We start from the raw sequence: 17,346 nt of genomic DNA on the forward strand, positions 1-17,346 counted from the left end.
GAGATGCTGCCCAATCTTAAACTGAAACTGAGTGGTCTCAGCAAAGCTTTGGAGTTGGGGACCTCACTGAAGAGTCAAGAGCTCGTTGGTGTGCAGAACCACAGAGCTTCTGTGGGAAACTGGGATTTTATGCTTTGCGTAACAGTGAATTTCAACAAAAGTTAATGCTGAGGATGGAATTGATTTTGTCCAAGTCAGTTATTACCACAGAAAACTTGCCGTGTTTGTGGTACTCCATTGGCACTGAAGGGCTGATGTATAATTAGGGTGATTACTTTTCTTGGATAGAAACAAGGGACAAGTAGACAACCAGATAATAATTAGGAGCAATGTCTCAAAATGTGGTTAGGGAAACACATTTCTAGTATGCCCAAATACATGATTTAATTATATTAAGCTTCATTTTATTACTGAAAATTACAGCTATTCCAATGTGAGTATTTTTCAATATAATTAATATTGATTTAAATCAGTTTGTAAAACTCTTTACAGTCTTTACATGTAGGACTGAAAATAATTTGCAGTCAGGGCTTAGCAAAATCTGTGTACTTCATGATTCTGCAAACTATCCAAGTCTGTTTATACAGGGAAAATGTTTTTTCCTCTGTTGCATCTGAGGTAGGAATAAACATGATGCATTTCACAGGTTTTGAAAAACTGAAAGAAACAGCATTTAATAAGAGAACTAGGTATTTCCTGAAACATGCACGTTCCTGCTACTGAATCTCTCAGTATACAAAATTCTTCATACAAACAAACCATATCCAGCTTTTGTCTAGTTTGAACCCTTCCAGAATGTTTCCAGTTTCCTGAAAATATAAAAAAAAGTTCAGAGAAGATGGCTTAAATCAGGTTAAAGTGATATTATTGCGTTGTTTTTCAAGCTTAAAAAAATGAAATGGGGTATTTGAAAGCTAATGCGTTCTATGAAGTAAAATCTCTTTTCCTTTTATCTGGATGTGGTTTCAGATAAAATTTCACTCTGAAGAGTGAAATGCCAAAGAATGTCATCAATTTTTGTTACAGTTTGCTCTCCAATAAATGTGCTATGTCATAAAGCCTTCATCACACTTAAACAATTGAAAATTGCAAATAGGCAATCCTTGCTGAATGTACAAAAGCAACTTCCAGGAGCTGCAAAATACTTCAATATTCAGAAGATAAAGATTAGGGCTGTTAAACAGAAGCCAGTTTAACAATTATTGTTCTAGAAGAATAATTGTTTCACTGTATTATCCTTTTGAAAGGCTGTGACCACCCACAGCCACGTACCAAGCAGCTCTTTCCTACTCTGCTGGATCTTTCAGTTCCCACTATGAGAGCTCAAGTGCACAAACAATCAAGTTTGGTCTTGGCACAGAAGTGGTGCAGCGACTTTGGCTGGGGGATGGGAACAAGCGGCTGGGAGGTGGTGGGAGCCTCAGCCTCCAACGGCACAGGCAATTTGTCCAGCAGCAAATACACTTTAGGAAGTTCTTGCTCTCCCCTCACCCCTCCCTGCAGACATCTGCATCCCGAATCAATTGTTTCTGTGGGCACGTTTTAAAGGAAGGGGTTGTAACCTCTGCTCATGGACTGAGAACTATAAGAAGAGTGATTGGTTTATTTTTTTTTAATACACTTTTCAAATTTGCTACTCTCTGTGCTTGAAAGGCCAAATGTATAATCCTGATTGAAATGAGCACCTTGGGGCAACACACCTCAACATCTCCAGAAGTAGCAAAATGAAAATTTTCCTGAAATCCTAAACCTCTTCTGGCTAATGAGGAAAAATAATTGAAAACTTACACAACCAACTTTACCAACAAGAAAATATTCTCATTTTTTAGTAATTTGATGGATCTTAGCTTTAAAATTATCAGTCACATAATGTTTAAACCATTTGAATGTCTTATCCTTTTTATATTTCCAAAAACTTCTGATGAAGCTTCATAACTGAACTTAAAGTATTCGGGGAGACAGCAGACTATTCCCCTTTCAGCAGTGGTAATGAAGCACTATGTTTTATTGCTTCTGTCCTTTCAGGCATGATGGGTCACAAAGTACTCATTTTCAGGCAAGTCTTGAATTGTTTTCTCAAAGAAAGAGAAGCTAATATATGTTGGTGGTGTATGACGCTTTTAGTCCTGATCATTTAAGATTGGAATGAGTCTTGGAAAACATTGCTATTGAATTTGTTTGCAATGAGTCTTGTGGCAAATATCACTATCTGTACAAAATCTTTTCTGCGCTTGTTACTGACAGGGTGATGCCCTTTCTTCTTTAGAGAAGTATCATGATTTTCTGATGAGCTGTATCATTGCAGGCTGCGTCCCTCACACAGAGATGTAACTCACCCAGCAGGTCACAAGTAGTACTTGAGCTCCAGTTAGACCTTGCTCGCTCGATCTGCTCTGCAACCTTAGGGAATAGGACCACCAGACCCTACATGCACTGCAGCTCATTACTGATATAAACATAAAATACAAGGATACAATTACCTTTAAATAACATGTTCAATTTAAAGTATTGTCCTGGTTGCATTTGGTTTAGGTAATCGAGGTCTGCTCCACTGATGCATTTTGAATTTACCTTTCGGTGGTTGAAGCTATTTCTGTTCAGAGTTTTAAAAGAAATGTAGAACCCTTTAGTTTTAAGATTGCTGCATAAATGCAAAGCACACAGGACTTGATTTCAAATGACAAAATGGTTTAGGGAAATGAAACAGACTTTAGCAAAGATAGCTCAGATTCAGTCATTTCAGAGTCCCTCTGAGAGAATGAAGTCACAACACAGCTTTCAGTTGTTCCCAGGTTTTTGCCCTGCTGCCTGAATTCTTTTGTCTTCAGTTTGTAACTTCTGACAGAGTTTTCCATCTTGGTTCTCTTCTGAAATTCTAAGTCTATTCCTTTCTCCTATTCCATCCCAGGGCACTAAAGCCCTCTTTTTCCAGTATTTTAAAAGGTAACACCCAGTAAACCCCATGGCTGGAGTATAGCAAAGCTCTGTATGGGCTGGGGCTCTGTGCTAGCAGGCTGATAAGTCTGAATTAAAATTTCCAGATAACTCTGGATTAAACCCCATTCTCTAAAACTTGACAGGAATGTAATGACCTGTGTTGTTTATAAGTCTTAGTGTAAAGTATTTGTGATTAAACATGGTAGAACCCACATGCAGCGAGCACTGGTTGTTCACAGAGGTGCTGGTAACCTTTCCATAAGATTGTCTTCATTGTATGCCACCATCCCTGCCACCCAGACACCTTGGGTTGCGTCCAATTTTAGGGGCCAAAGTTTAACAAAAAATTTTTAACACCACATCTGCTATTTTTATTCCAGAAGTGCAGTTCAGGGGAGAACGTAAAAGGAGAGGGTTTGAAGGATGTTTTTTGTTCAGTTTTAGTTTTGTGGTTAGCTTTGTTAAATGGCGGTGGTTCTTCAGGTTGGATTCTGTATCTGTTCAATTAGCAAGTATGGCTCAGCACTTCTAATGGAGAAAGGGTTTGTCTTACTCATGCAGTAAATGAATGAAATAAGGGACAGTTGCTTGAAAGACAGGACGAGTGATCATCCTTAGTGTCACAAAAATAGAGAACAGTTGCTGCAGCTTAAAGCCTGAGAAATTTTGCAGGCTGAAGACAGGAAATTGTAACACTAAGGTGCTCACCCTTATCTGTGCATTGCTTATGGTTTTTAATTATGCAATCCCAGAAAGTTATGCAGTATAATGTGGTGAATGTAGCTGTTTTAGATGCACCTTCTGCCTGCGTTGCTTTGCTTCAGCAGTGTATCTTCAATAAGTATAACTTCTTTAATCTTACATTTTTCTCTTTTTCCACTGGCTATTGTACAGAATTCATGCATATTTAGTGCTTGGTGTCAGTTGAAACTGCGATTAATTCAGCACAGAAGACAATAGGGAAAGCAGAGAGCTGATGATGGATCCTCCACTGTCTGCCTGCACAGGTTAGAGGAAACTCCCAGAAATGTAGTGCAGGACTGAGCTGAGCTGAGGGGTCCTGCCCTGCTGTGCAGGCAGAGCTGGTGTAGGCATGCCTTCACCTGTCTTGGGGAAAAGTTCTCTCTTGTAGGACTTCAAACCCCTCACACTGTTGCCTGGGGATGTATTTATTGCCTTTTATAGAGGGAAAAGCTGAAGAGCACTTGGAAATTTCCACCAAGAAGCAAGTATCGGTGACCTGCAATAGTTTCCCCAGCTCAGTTACTGTTAGCAGTGAGTGCTGACAAAATCAGAACGATGACCTCCACAAACTGCCTTCAGAAATGATGACTATGTTACATTTGCTGCCTTGGTTGCCTTGCTAGCTCTTGAGGACCTCTGCTTTCAAGCTTGTCTTGGTAATCACTAGATCTAGATACTTTATGAAGAAATGAAAATGGAAATTTTCATTTGACTTCAAGTGCCAAAGCTTTTCAGTGGAAAACCAAAAAGCACAAGACTTGTGATAAAATTACAAAAGTTGTTAGAAGTAGCGTACTCCAAAACTTTTACTTAAATTCTACCCACACACTACAGAAGTGCTAAAATTTGCATCAGATCCCCATGGATCTGCAGGCCTTGCTCATTCATCACCAACTCATCTGACTTGCACCCTGTAGCTAAATTTAACACCAGTCCCTCATGTTCTGTCATGGAACAATACTGTTTTGCTTGTTGTTGATGCAAATCTTATTTATTGTAACACAGAGAAATGCTGAAATGGTCAGTTGCTCAGGAGGTTTCTCTTGGTGCTATGAGTTAGATCAAAATGTGCTTTATTGCTAAAATCTTCTTCGATGGCTCAAGTTTGAATGTTTTATGCAGTGCGAAGGACTGCCTCAAGTACAGGGCACTGATGCTTCCTACAGTTGTTTGGTGTTCTTACTAGCTCATATGTAACTATATTAGTTAAATATTTGGCAATTAACATACTTTTTGTGTGAATTGTGGAGTGCTGGAGCAGGGTAGAAATGGGGTCCTTAAGTAGAATCTGAGTGCATTATTTTTATGACCTATGTCTTTATCTTATGGGAGAATGCCAGTTCAGAAAAATTCTATAGGTCCTTTACCTTCCAGAACTTCTAATACGTTTTTCTTTAGGATGTAAAATTTTAACAAGGAACTTGAGATAAAAATTTGGCAGCCAGCTATACTCTACTGAGAACTCCTTTCAATTTTCCTTCATTTCAACAGACTCTCTTCATTTGCAAGTGTCCCAGTTCTGCCATGGGAGCACTGCCTACCTGTGAACATGACCAAAGTTTGGGCTGCCAGAACGAAGCCCGAGTGGGACCACGTAGAGGAAAACTCTTGCAGGACCAGAAGAGAATAGAAGTGGCAGATATGAGAGTCAGGATATTTTTAAGATTAACTCAAACTGGGCTCACTCTCCATGCATAGGCATTTGAAACTGAGCATGAGTAAAATGCATTGTGCTTCCCAAGTCTTTTCTGTGACACTGCAGATAGGAAAAAGCGAGATGGCCATTTTGGCCAAAATTGGATCAGGAGGGAGTTCAGGTTTTAATCTAGATTTGCACTGTACAAGACAATTTGGAAGTGAAGTCATGATGTGCCCTCCTCCTGGTTAGCAACAGAGGCAAGAGTGCTTATTTGCACGTGGTTGATTTGTTTCCAGCTAGCAGCAACAGGATTCATATGTCATGCACGTTTTGCAAGCGAGCAAGGAAGTAGATGCTGAACTTTAACAAATGTTCTGTGCAAACTGGTGTGAGAGAGAGTGAAAATCATTTAGCGTTCCCTCTTTTTTATATGTATAATAAGAAAGGAATTGTGATGCGGTACCAGTAATTCATATACAGTGCCTCCTAAGTCAGTATTATGCTTAAAGAAATGGAGCTTGTGGTAGAGGCAGTGGGTAATGGTATCCTTCAGTTGCATTTGAGGAACAGAGGGAATTGTATAGGATTGACAACACCGTAATTTTCTTTATTTTTTTCCTATTTAGCTTAGGGTTTTTTTGGGGGGATGTCTGATTTTTAGCCAGGAATAAAAGCTAGAAGTAATACATACTTAGTTGTTATTAAATTGCAATTCCTTGTTTCCTTCTGTGAATAATCTCTCTCAGAAATTCTGAAGCCCTCTTTCCCAGAAGCCTCTGATTTCCATGATTTTCACCCAAAGTCTTAAATGTGAAAGGCCACTGTAGCAAAAGTAACATGAATAAGCAAACTTCAGCATCAGGACCAAACCGTATGCAGAATGGGGCAAGAAAGCCTTCATCATCTCTCATCTCAGAGGAGACAGGGACTATTCACCTTCCATTCTCTTCAACATTATTCAAGTTACATAATTTACAGCTGTGCTTACACTGTGCCATTCTCCTCAAAATTCATATGATTTTTACCAGGTGAGGAAGTGCTGCTCTGGCCACCTGCCAGCATCCTCTGCCCAGATTTCCTGGATTCCTCCCCTTGCCTCTTCTCTTGTGCTCATTTTCCCTGCCAGAGACCCTCTCGCTGAGCTTTATGCAGCACTGAAACTCCCCTGCTGGCTTGCAGGTTCCCACCACTTACGGAAGTCCATTCCTTTACCAACCCTCCATGTCAAAGGATCCCCCTTTTCCTCAGCCACATGCTTGCTCCTCTCCCTTCATACTCCCTAGTCAGCTCCATTTCTTTACAGTCCCGGGTGTTGCATTTAAAACAGAGTACATTTCTGGGTGGCTTGTATTTTGGGAAGTAGCTGTTTCTCTCATCTGTGATTCCTGTCAATGATCCTGTTCCTGTGAAATGCTCCTGAAATTTATTAGCACGAGATTTAATCTAAAAATAAGAAATGTTTTCTAACAAGACAAAACTGAAGCACAACCAGGTTACTTTAAAAATAATTTACCAGGAGTTTCTTAGCTCTTAGGTTCAGCTCCTTAGTGAAATATAAAAGCTTGCCTACATGAGAGCCAAAAGGAAATTTAAAAATGCCACCTAGGCTTCCTAGCTAACAGACAGTCTTGAAGACAACTTTTTTTCCAAACCAGGAAGCCTAAGGATTTTTTTTTTCAAATCTAAAAGGAAAAAAGTTGCTGCCAGCCTTCCACACCAAAGTAGAAGTGACCTGATTTTCAGCTTCTGTTAGAGTTGGTGGGTATTGCAAGAATTTTATAACTTTAAAAAGTTATTTACTGCTACTGAAATGCCTATATATGGGTTTAAATACCTGTTTCAAGGCACCCTGGTTAGAAAAGATTGGCCTTAAGCAATATAACCAGATGACCAGTTTCCTAGTTCCTCCTTGCGCCTTGGCTCAGGAAAGGAAAACACTTCCTCTTCCTTCTGAGGGCCCCAAACTTCCTGTGCCATCTATTTATACAATTGTTGTAATGAACCCCAAGTTAACCACTTCCTTGCCTGGCTTAGCATAGGCTTTACATCTTTTAAATATCTTTTCATTTCATGTCTTTATACTCCACTTGCAACTTGTCTTGAAGTTCAGAGCTGCTTCTCAGCAAACCCATATTTGGAGTGTCTTTGTCAAGGTGTTTTGTTGGCCATATGGCATTGCTTGGAGATAATGAAGAGGAGGAGGCTTGGGTTGGGCCCTGTTGGCCTTTTTACACCAGATAAAAAGGAAGATTAGATGATCTCAGCCATACAAAAACCTGTTGAAAAGTTTAGGTGGATGAATTTGCAAAGGGGATCACAAGATTTAACCAAAGACCAGTGATTAAAGGCTGTAGTCATACCTGCTTTCATGAAATGAAGAACCCAGAAGCCTATTCAGCATGAAGGCAGGAACAGGTTGTAGCTAGTTGTGTTATACCTTTGTACAGTGAATGTACAGATGGTGGAAGGTAAATTGGTAACTGGGAGGACCTGCAGAATTGAGGGCAGTTTCTGGAGGACAGGAGGTACCAGGATGCACTGTGGGAAAGGAGGTTTGCAGCCAAAAGGGCTGGAGTCAGAAGGACACACGGAAGATCTGAGAGCCCTTGGTTTGGGACGCGGTTGAAATGGCTGGGCTGGCCATGACAAGCATCTGCGTGTTCAATTTTACCAGCCTCCTTCAAGGATATAGCAGGATCTGGACAAAGAGGCAGCAGGAAGATTTGCACAGGGCTTCTTACAGTCGCAGATTTAGGGGTGGCAGGAGGCCTTGCAAGGTCCCCGAGCCCAGTGTTTGCCCTGTTTTCAGGCTGAAGCAGGATCAGGTGCTCGCTAGCTAGCTGTGAGGAATGCCTGGGTACTCTGCCCTGCGACGCTTCCAAAGAGGTGGACACACTCTCCCTGTGTAGCCTGGCGAGGTTCCCTGAGGTCTAATCTAAACCTTCTCTGCTGCAAAGCAAGCCGGTCCCATCTGCTGTCCTTGGGGGACTTGCAGCACAGCTGGTTGCCATCTTCTTCATAAGAGAATTTAAAACTTGTAAGGCTGCTGCTGTGATGTTTCCAGGCTGTTCCTTTGCCAGACTGTACCAGTCCCTTTCTTCGAGCTTTCCTTGTAAATCACATTTTCCAACTCTTTAGCTGTCTTCATAATTTTTCCTTGGGGCTCTCTCTGGTATTTTTACATGTTCGTTAAAAAGCAGTGCCCTGGGCTGGACACAGCAGTCTAGCTAAGGCCTTACAGCACCAAGTATGGTGGAATAGTTTCTTCCTGCATCTCATATGACACCCCCATTATAGATCTTAGAAAGACATAGGCTTTTTTTGATGCAGTTTCCCCACTGGAAAATTGCTGTGCAGTCTCTGATTCACTGTTATCCAGATTCCTTTGTGCAGTTCTGCTGGCTTATGGGCTGCTCCCCATATTGCGTACGTTCACTTGGTGTTTCCTTTCTGTACATTATGGCTATCGTCAGCCCAAAGCTGAAGTACCGGCGGTGATGCTAGAGGAATTGCTGTGGAAGCAGAGCCTGCCCTCCATGCTGCTTGGGTGTCCTGTGAGCTGTGTGAGCACGTTTCTGGGGATGTGGTGTGTTGCTGTGGAGATGACACTTGCCATCCACGTTTCTAATGACTTGAAACAATTCACTTTGCAATTAAAACACAATCTATCCCGTGATAACCCCGAGGAAATAGTTACTTACTAAATAAAGGCGGAAGGGGGGGCGGGAAGTGGATTTCATTGTTGGTCTCTGCTTGGGTGGCTCCAGCTTGCTCTGTGCTGCCCCGTCCTGCTCAGTTTTGTTTGCAGTGCCTCGTTCCGCATCTGCTCCCCATCTCAAAACCCAGAGCAAGCTTGCATAAAGTTTAGGCTTGGTTTTGCCACACTCCTGCCATCCAGCGTGGTTGTCTCGAGGAAGTGTATTCAGAGTGCACCACCCGTCCAGTTTCTGCTAACACACTCCACAGCCAGATGCAGACCGACTCAACGCCAGTATTTTACTATCCACCATTGCTTTTCCTTCCCAACGTATAAACCTTTGCCACAAGCTCAAGTGCGAAGAAAGCATATGTCCCAGCTATGTGCTGCTTTCCTTGCTTGCTGGCAGTGAAAATTGTTTGACCAGCCTTCAGGTAGGCCCATCCTAGCAACCTGAGCTCTAGTTGCAACATTACTGGACTGCGTTTTCTGTGTTAAACTGAAGCTATGCAGGCATCATCCCTGCAGTCCTGGGCACTGCTGGGCTGGGAACATGCTGCAGACTTGGGGATGGTCCTATTGCCCTGCGGCTGGTAGCAAAGTTACGGGCTGTTGGATTTGGAGAGGCTCACGTGGCACTTGTCACCGGTGGTATCCAAGCACCTCGTAGCTGTGTGTCGAACAACGTGACTAACGTCTGTCACGCAGGCTTTGTTCTCATCCTTTCCCCAAGGGGAGAAGCAAGTTCAGCAAGGTCTCGCTTTCACTGTTCTCTCTCCTAATTTAAACAACATGTAGTTTTTGCTGTGCCTCTGTGCAGAGGGAGGCAGTGCAAAGCAGCATGCCCCGCTCTCTCGGGGGGAGTGAGGAAATTTGGGGGGTGCCTTGAACGGAGAGGAGCTCATTCATGCAGGCAAACAGGTAGAGAGGGTTGTTGGGCACTTCTTTGTGCTGGAGGGGCACAGCCCTTCCCGCACGCTTCCTCTGTTGACGTCCTTGCAAATAATAACAATTATAATACAAAAGAAAATGAGTGAGAGCAATCCAGTGATCTTTGCTTTCAGGTTCTTGTGATGGCAAAGCTGATATGAAGCGGTGCCGCTGCTGTGGCTTTCGTGGCTCTGGGGAGGGCCCTCGAGCTCCCCCGCTGTGAGTGGGCGCTGAGCAGGTTTGAGGCTCTCCCATCCTTCCCTCTGCATTTGACCACGGCTGGTTGGAGCTCCCAGCCCTGCTGGTTCCCCGTTCCTTTATTGCAGCTCGCACTTTTTCTGTGCAGCTGCTCAGGACGCACGTTCAGCACCCTGCTGAATTTTGTCGTAAAATGTGAAAGAGCCATCCTTTATTTTTATTGTGTGCTTTGGGGAGTTGGTCCTTTTTACCTTGAATGGGCTTAGGGAAGGTGGGCTGTCAGAGGAGCTGGCACTGGTGGGATGGAGACTCCCGCTCTTTGGGAATGAGCAGCTGGATTCAGATGCGTGCAAAGCCCAGCTCCTCTACATGGCCACAAATCCCAGTTATCCTTGACAGAGGAGATGGTGAGGTTCATGAAGAAAGGTGGCTGGAAGTGGTGGGCTGGCTGCCTGACCAACCAGCTGAGCTACCAGGGAAGAGCATTGGTATATAATGGTGGGTCCTCTCTGTGCGTGCATCCCGCTAGCCTGCATGTGAGCCAGGCCTTATGGCCACTCCAGGGAATTTGAGCTGGACCACAGGCTTCGGTCCAGTCTTGAAATGCAGTGCAATGAGTTAGAGGAAGGAGGCCTGTTACAAAATGCTGCTTCTTCTGGTTACCACAGAGACCAGCACAGTTTCAGAGACTGAACTATCCTTGGCAGCAAAAAGTGCTAATTCAGCCTTTCCTCCCACTTACATTGAGGCTCCATTTGGCCTGAAAAGAGCTGCGCAGGGCAATCCGTCTTCCTGCAGGCACCCTGGGAGAGCAGGAGCTGAGAGGCAAAAAAAGGCTGAGAAGATAGTGTTTGGGCACTGGGGGTAGGAGGGATGCTGTGCGGGGGCAGGATGGAGGATTGCAGGGACAGTCGTCAGCCAGGGGAGATCTGGGGAAGCCAGCAGAGTTCGAGGTCTTTGGAACATGAAGGAGGAGCATGAAGACAAGGTTGGAAAGAGGAGGAGTGGGGTAGGCTGCAGTAATTCAAGAGGTGGGAGAGGGCACTGATGGCAAAGCTTTCCTCTCGCAAAGATGCAGATGGCAAACCCTGATCCTCCCGTTTACCCTCAATGTGGTTTAGGGTCTGAGTGTGTGCTCTGATGGGGCTGACACCTTTTTTGAGGCACCCTTTGGCATAGCTCAGGGCAAAGAAATCTATTAGAAGCCTCATCCCTCGTGAGCTCCAGCACATCTACAGGTGCTGTAGGTGGTGGGCAGAAGGCAGTGTTAGGTTTAATGGCAGTGCTAGGTTAATGGTTGGACTTGATGATCTTAAAGGTCTTTTCCAACCTAAACGATTCTATGATTCTAAGGCAGCCCACACAGGTTAAATCTGGAGGGTGAAGTGTGGGTAATGCTGCCCCGTCCTGAGCAGGGCAGTGGGCTGGGCGTGGGGGCTGAGCATGCTGCCATCCTGCAGCGTGCTTTGGGCTGCCAGGGGCACTGCTGGGCACAGCTGCATAAATAATCACAAAAATGGGGATTTCGCAGCAGAGGAAGGCACTGCAAGGAGGGTGAACAGAGAAACATGGAAGCAACTGGCTGAACTGTTCTAGGTCTGTCCCAGCGGAGCACTGTGACTTCAGGATCCTTTCATATGATGGATTAGAGCTAAGTGCTTTTTTACCTTGATGGTTTTCCCTGATGCCCAGCCTTCACAGTTAGCATCAAGAAGCAGAAAATTCTGTGAGGGACGAGATACTATTTGCATTAATCGGTATAAATCAGAAGTCATTCTGATTATGCTGAGTTTGTGCTGCTGTAGTAGAGCAGGACTGGCCTACGCTATTATGGTCCTGTGAAGTTTTAATCAGTGATTTGTTTCAGCAGCTCTGGCCTCACAAGAATGTAATCCAGTGTTTGCCCAAGCGCTGCTGAATGCAACATTTTCCAGTGTATGAGAATGATAAATCTTGATAAATGCAGGAACACCTGGGAGACAGAACAGGAGGCTGTACAGGCAGAGCTCTTGGAAACATCATACATATTTCTTACGAAAATGTGTCTTGCTGTGCCTTTAAAGACATGCAGGCGTAGTTAAAAATGAAAGGTATTTTTGATGGCAGGCCTGAAGGTACTGAAGGCTTTAAATGTGGTTCAGTATTGAAAGCACTGTCCTAATTTCTGGCCTGAGATTTTATTCTTTAGGAAAATTAAAAAAGAAATCTTGTTGCAGCTAGGACTCACTGAAGACAGTTTTCTGTGTCCTGCTCACTGTGGTTTTGTGCTAGCATTTCTTCTGTTTAATCCGTTGGTTTTGCTACATTTGCCTTTTAAACAAAAAAGTTCACAGATTATAAGAAACTAGGCAAACACAAATGGCAGGTAAATAAGCTTGTTCAAACTTGTACTAAAGCTTCGTGTGTGTTAATTTTTACAGCCAATAATTGAAATCAAGAAAGAAATTAACCGTCCTGCCTGTTAGTCAGAGGCAGAATGTCTAGAGTGTGGCTGTGTAACAAGTTATTTGAAATTGGAGGCAAAGCTTTAATTCGTTATTAACTAACCGTGCTTCCTATGCAAAATCTAGCTTTACGCATGTAAAATAGTACAAGTCAAGCCTGCCATTAGGGAGATCAGGTCTTCCTTTTGCTTGCCCACTGCTGTATCCCCAGGTGTGAACAGTTCCCAGTGTTGCTCTTTTAAGTTAAGAACAACAGTCTTGTGGGGCTGGAAAAACATCTACTCTGCACCGTTCTGCCCCTGCTCCTTGACAGTTTGCTGCACGTGTAAACAGGGCCTTCTTGGGTTGGTTTTTCTGGGAAAACCTCTCATCCAGAAAGAGAGCAGCCTTCCAGGAAGAGCACCCCTTGTGAGGAGCGATCAGAGCTTCTGTTAGATGTTGCGGTTGCCTTGGGTTTGGATGGTGCTCTGGAGGTAATGCAGAGCTCTTTCTTTTGGTCAGGGGCCTGTTCTGAGCCATGGCAAATCATTTCTCTGGCCTTGGTAGGGCCCTTGGTTGAAGCAGTGGGGGAGAGCTGCAGGGGTGACAGCTGTTTCTGCCTGGTGAACCCAGCAGATCGACTGTTCATGCCAATGTGCAAATATAATTGCTCTGGAGCTTTGCCTCTGAAGACCTCTAAAACCTTATCCCTGTGTTTGCCCTCTGCAAGTATCCATTTCCTGAGATTAGTGGCCAGGGCTGTGCTAGAAACAGGTTTAGTCACAGTTAAAATTCAGCTGGCAAGCTTGTTGTCATGCCTGATGCATTCACAGTCCTAGCCGTGTACTGAGCCTCAGCTTTCTACATCTTCATCTGAGCATTTTTTTTGTGTGACAGTACCTTGCTAGCTTGTTTCGTTTGAACCTAGTTCTCAGCCTCTGAATCCTGGAAGGGATGCTAACGTCTAGTTTTAGACATTTTTATCTTGCAATCTCACAGAAAAATTCTTCCTGGATACCACAAAATATAACATAGTCCGTGGGTTTTGTGCTCAGTAAAAGAGGGTATGCAAAAATTAATCCAGGAGAGTTCTTTGTTTTTAAAGTCTTCCTTTCCTTTGAAGCCAAGCACACTGAATCAAATGAGAGAGCTCTTCCATTTGGCTTCAGTGAATCTTTGAGTTTGCCATTTTTGCTGACACTGGCTGGAACGTGTGTGCATATCTGTTTCTGTTTGTACTGCAGGAATCGTTCTGCACAGACCCTGTGGTCAGATGGGCAGTGAGAGCTGGGCTGGCTTTTTCGGCACAGCAGTAGTGCGTTTTTCTCTCTCTAGGACTTTGTTTTTCCTTCTGTGAGGAGCAGTGTTTTTGTGGTAGGAAATCCCAGACCATGACAGCCTCCGTGTTTTGTTTCAGGCATCAGAGGGTGTTCCTGTGAAGTGTTTTGAGAACTTGGAGGAACTGATAGACTTTTACAAGAAGGAGAACATGGGTCTGGTATGGCACCTCAAATATCCAGTGCCATGGGAAGAGGAGGAGGCTGCAGATGAACCAGAGGAGGATGCTGGTAAGAAACTCATGATGTGACTTGGTGATGCAGACCCTTGACACTTACTCTGGACTGGAGATATGCAGTGCAGGCAGGGGCATTAGAGCATGTCATGCAATAAAATGGAGCAGGGCATAGAGAGACCTGAGGTGGCAAGACCTTGTTTCAGTGAGTCCTTATGGCTCTGGGGTGGTACTACATCTGGAGCATCAGTTTAGCTCACCTGAGGGAATACATTGAGACTCTCTGCAGAATTATATTGTATCAGGTGCAGGGCTGACTAATTTGTTGTCCTTCATCTGGGTTCAAGCTGGTTTATGTCCAGCCATCTCACGTGTCTCTGCCCCCCTCTCCCTGTGCTGCTCTGTAGGGCCCCTGTCTCAGCAGCAGAGATGGTCCCCTGGAGATTTGGAGCACATCTCTCTGCAGTGCCATGCACCTGCAGCTGCTGTGGGTCTTTGGTCATCTGCAACTCAAGCCCCCTTATCTGCTCTGACCTAGATGACATTTCTAACAGTCATAACTAGAGGGCACAGATCCCACAGTGGCAGACAGTCTAACTCTGTGCATAGAGGCAGACGTATGATGAAGAGGTGTGATTGGCATCATCCCAACTATTTTATATGAAATGTCACTGTGGGTTCCTGACACTCACTGGTCTTGGATCATTCCTTGGATTTTTCCTGGATCATCCCTTGGATTTGTCATTGTTCTCCTGAATCCCAGGGGAAGGTCATGCCCACAGAGCCATCCTTCCTGTCCCTTCTGATGTCTGTCCGGAAATGATGAGCATTACAATAAAACTTGTCTGAAGGACATAGTCCTATGACAGACAGGCAGACCTGTGCACTAAAGCAGATTGATGTGCCTGTGTACGTTTATGCAATCCAATGGGTCTCTAATAGGAGTTGGAAGATTTTGGTATGCAATTCTCATAAAGAAACAGAACAAAATTTTTGCAAAGCTGCTCAGGAAAGATGTTCCTGTTTTTTGGCCAGCTGCACTGAGTCTCCAGCTCTCAGGGCGGGGGAGGGAACTACAGCAAAAATAATACACAGAGAGGCGAGCAGCAGGGAATTAAGTTCTTGCCAAGACTAAGAGCCTTAAGATGAAGAGATATTAGCACTGGGGCTGGGCTGTTCACGTACAGAATTTAATTTTAAGGCATTTACTGCAATCGTGCTGGAGCCATGTAGGGCCTATAGGTGTCTGCCCATCTTACATGCAGAATTGCAGAGGTGGAAGATGAGCACCCAGATATCCTGCAGGTGCATCATCCACCTGTGTCATTGCTCAGTGCTGTGGTGGCTCTGTGAATCACAGCTTCTGCCCAGGAGCAATGGATCAGTTCTGGGTATCTTTTTGTAACGAATATTTCACCATTAGAAAGTAACCAAGCAAAACCTCACAACTCAACCAGCTACAGGTGTAACAAAGTGTTGGAGTAATTGGTATGAAAAGAAAGGCAACCATGGTTGGGGTAAATGGAGATGAACCCACTCTTCTCCCAAGAGAAGGAGGTGTGCTGAGCAGCGGGATGACAGAGCAGGAAAACCCTTTGTACTTCCAACTTGATGCCCACAAGACAAGGCAGGATACTCAGCCCCTCTCCATTGGACTATGGGGTCTATTTCCTCCATCTGTGTTTGCTTGCTTTAGCTGTTCACTTCTTTCCATTAGCAGCTTCTGGTGCTCTTTCCATCATGCCCCTCCATCCATACTGCTCCAGTAGCAGATCTCCATGATAATGTTAATGATATGGATGAGGTACGGCTATGTTCTCTAAGCATTATATTCGAAGTAACTAATTAACCTTCGTAGCTGCTGTGCAGATGGGACAGTCAGTTTGACTTGGATGAGGTTATGCTGCCAGGCTTGGACCTCATATGCAGGCAGCATATGCCTCTGCCTGAGAACAGGGCTGGGCCAGTATCGAGCCCTGAGCTTTCTAGCTCTGAAAGCAGAGGCCCTTCAGAAGGGATGGTTTCTGCAGTGACTGCCCCTGCCTTGCAGACTCTGCCCTGCTTGTGGGTGAGGGGGAGGAGGTCAAATTGCCATGCTGGGATGACTGTGCCTTTCCTTTCCTCCTTGCCAGACCTGGTACCCACGCCTCCTATCCTGCCCCCGCGCAACATCCTCATGGCATTGCCGAGCAGCGAGACAAAGGAGGTATCTTCTCTCCCTGAAAACTCCAGGGTGGCAGATGTTAATAAACTGTCCCTTTCTGAGACACTACTCCAGCGACTGCAGTACCAGGACACAAGCAGGTGAGGAGGGCAAGTCATAGGGCTGCAGAATCAGCCTTGAGCCCAGCTCTGCACTTTCTGGGCCTCTCTGTTTGGGACAGCTGAGTGTCTATTTGATTCAGCAAAACTACTTCTCATTTATACTACCAAATGAAGAACAGAATCAGATCTACATTGCGTTGGCTACTCTTTACAGTCCAGCTGTCACCTAGAAAAAGAAACTTTTCTGAAGTACTAAAATCACCAATAGCCTTTCTCCACTGAGGTATAGTTTTCTAATATAAAGGATGGAATATCTGAGAGAACTTGGTGTATTAGCCGTGTGCCTAAACTACAGATTATATCAGAAAGCACCAGCCAGTCCTCAAAAAGAATAAATTTGTGCATGGATTTCCAGGTACTCATACTTACTGATTTACTCCAACTACAGGTGTGACTCATGTTGTCCCACGTGCTAGCTGTGTCAAATCTGGACATGCACTGAAGCCTTAGAGGAAGCCGCATGACATTTAAAGACCAGATCTGCAAAGTTTAAAAACAAAAGAAAAATAAAATCAGAAGGCATACCAGTTGGCAGGACAGTGGGAGGCTGTGAGCAAGCAGTGGTCGCACGTGGCAGCGCAGGTCCTGTTGTGGTGGTCTGGTAGCAGCTGGCTGACTGGGAGAAACTCAGTTTTGTTCAGCTGCCTGCACCATTTTATCTGCTAAGCAGCCAGCTGGGACTTTCTGCATTTGTCAGGGCACAAGACAGCACATACAGTCTGCGTGGTTCATCCTTCCTTGTGGTGCTGGACTCCAGGCACCACAGAGACAGGGAGGATTGGAGCATCCCATACGCCTCTGTGGTCTCAGCCCCACTAAGACTGCTTTGGATTGTTTGGAATAAAACGTTCAAAGTGGGACTTGGTGAGGTGAAAGGGAGTTTTCATCTCCCCAGAGCCCCTGAGCTGCTGACTGTCAGCGACCTCATGGCAGGGGGGCG

The 17,346-nt window shown here is 44.6% G+C and overlaps 1 protein-coding gene across 2 annotated transcripts in view; it reads left to right on the plus strand.

Moving 5' to 3' along the window:
• INPP5D (inositol polyphosphate-5-phosphatase D) overlaps positions 1 to 17,346 on the plus strand; it is a 55,907-nt gene that overhangs the window by 13,406 nt on the left and 25,155 nt on the right. For both annotated transcript variants that reach the window (XM_009639513.2, XM_035894976.1), the window contains exons 3-4: positions 13,986 to 14,136; positions 16,214 to 16,385. In XM_009639513.2, coding sequence (XP_009637808.2) covers positions 13,986 to 14,136; positions 16,214 to 16,385 — 323 coding nt within the window. The remainder of the gene's footprint in view (positions 1 to 13,985; positions 14,137 to 16,213; positions 16,386 to 17,346) is intronic.

Source organism: Egretta garzetta, unplaced genomic scaffold (genome assembly GCF_000687185.1).
Source record: "Egretta garzetta isolate BGI_Z169 unplaced genomic scaffold, ASM68718v1 scaffold775, whole genome shotgun sequence".
In the NCBI taxonomy this organism is placed as follows: domain Eukaryota; kingdom Metazoa; phylum Chordata; class Aves; order Pelecaniformes; family Ardeidae; genus Egretta; species Egretta garzetta.